This window comes from Nanorana parkeri, unplaced genomic scaffold (genome assembly GCF_000935625.1).
Source record: "Nanorana parkeri isolate BGI_ZX_2015 unplaced genomic scaffold, ASM93562v1 scaffold351, whole genome shotgun sequence".
NCBI classification, from domain to species: Eukaryota; Metazoa; Chordata; class Amphibia; order Anura; family Dicroglossidae; genus Nanorana; species Nanorana parkeri.
Genome location: NW_017306619.1, coordinates 1,348,981 through 1,350,711, shown reverse-complemented (window position 1 = coordinate 1,350,711; position 1,731 = coordinate 1,348,981). Strand labels below are relative to the sequence as shown.

The 1,731-nt window shown below is 50.6% G+C and overlaps 1 protein-coding gene across 1 annotated transcript in view; it reads left to right on the top strand.

Annotated features, from left to right (window-relative positions):
* NKTR (natural killer cell triggering receptor) overlaps positions 1 to 1,731 on the top strand; it is a 47,434-nt gene that overhangs the window by 1,380 nt on the left and 44,323 nt on the right. The window contains exon 2 of the mRNA XM_018558649.1: positions 1,593 to 1,668. Coding sequence (XP_018414151.1) covers positions 1,611 to 1,668 — 58 coding nt within the window. The 5' untranslated portion in view covers positions 1,593 to 1,610. The remainder of the gene's footprint in view (positions 1 to 1,592; positions 1,669 to 1,731) is intronic.

Genomic DNA, 1,731 nt, shown 5'->3' with positions numbered 1-1,731 from the left:
CGGTGACTTCCGATCAGGAGGGGGGGACCTGTGCACACATCCACTCCTGATCAGCCCGTGTGAAAGGGGCCTTTTCTGTTCGCGTGCTGGCCATTTTTGTCATTCAGGTTGCTTTAGCTGTCATCATATGCGGGTTGAAGCTCCGCCCCTTGGATCTGCAAATTAATGAGACTGAGTAGATACGAAAGTATAAATTAGGGATGCACCGATACCGATACTAGTGTCGGTGCCGATGCTGTGTATTTGGACGAGTACTCGTACTCGCCCGAATGCTCCGATGCCTAGCCCGATATTTGCAGCATCAGGAAGCTGGGAAGTCGGCTCCATGCTCCCTCGTCACAGGTGATAAGGGAGCATGGAGCCGGGCTTCCCGGCCAATCAGGAAGCCGGGCAGCATGTAATGACGCGGCACCCGGCTTTCTGATTTGCCAGGAGGCCGGCTTCATGCTCCCTTTTCACCTCATGACGAGGTTTCCCAGCCAATCAGGAAGCCGGGCGCTGGGTCATTACACGGCGCCCGACTTCCTGATTGGCCAGAAAGCCGGCTCCATGCTTTCTCGTCACCTAGTGACGAGAAGCATGGGGAGGGCTTCCCTGCTAATCGGGAAGCCGGGTGGCGAGTCATTACACGCCGCCTGGCTTCCTGAATGGGACTTCCGGTACTCGGTTGTTGATATCGGCGAGCACCGAAAAAAAAAGAATATCGGTACTCGATACCTGTATCTGTGCATCCCTAGTATAAATGTTACTTTGTATCTCTCTATAATAATAATAAACATTGCTAGTTTGACAGCATCTGCTATTACAGCTGTAGTATTTGCACAGCAACTCTCGGCTGTCATTTTGACAGCCGGGAGTTGCCGTCACGTATGAAGCGGCAGAAGGGCAGGGAGTACTGCATACGGCCTGTATACTTTTGAGGCGTATGTAGAACACCCAGGCACCACGGCGGGTTAGAGAGCACTCTGGACATAATGTGTTGTAGCAGAGACAGGAAGGTACTAAATGCGTCCCCATTGTGCGTTGTTTATGGAACTACAGAATGAACTCAACTCCGTCCAATGCCCAAATCTAAAAGGGAAACACGTACGACTTTCTTTTATCTCTTGTCTGCCCCGCTCATGATTACCTCGGTCTGCATAGTCTGCTGCGGCCATTGCATGGGGTCCCACTCTCCCTGCTGACTTTTATATCAGGAGGAGGGGAGGGAACACCCAGCACTCCTATGTAGGCAGGAGCCGAGCGAGGAAACAAACCTGCCACTGAAATATCCCTTTTAGGTAGCCTGGCCCTTTAAGACTTTGCAGGACGCCCTCAGTCATTTGCCTGATGGATTTGCTCATTTTCATATATTGAACCTGCAGATCCAGCGGCCGCGTGCGTGTGTGTGTGAGTGCGCGCGTGTATGTGGTGTAACGTGTACGGTAGGGACGCACAGACAGGTGATTTCATGTGCACATCAGAGCTGAGCCGTCCTCTTTTATTTTCATATGAGGAAGTTGATGTGTCTGTGTGATGTACCTGCAGGGAGGGGATTGAGGAGGCAGAACCTGCCGTACTGGATGTATTAGTATGTCAGATTTTTTTTTCAGCATTATATATCAGCTAAGATGGGAGAGAAAGCCCGACCCCAGTGCTACTTTGATGTGGAAATCAATCGGGATCCTGGTAAGTAACTATGTGTTTCCTTTTGCTTATCAGGTTTACTAGGGCAAGTTTAACCCTTTTATG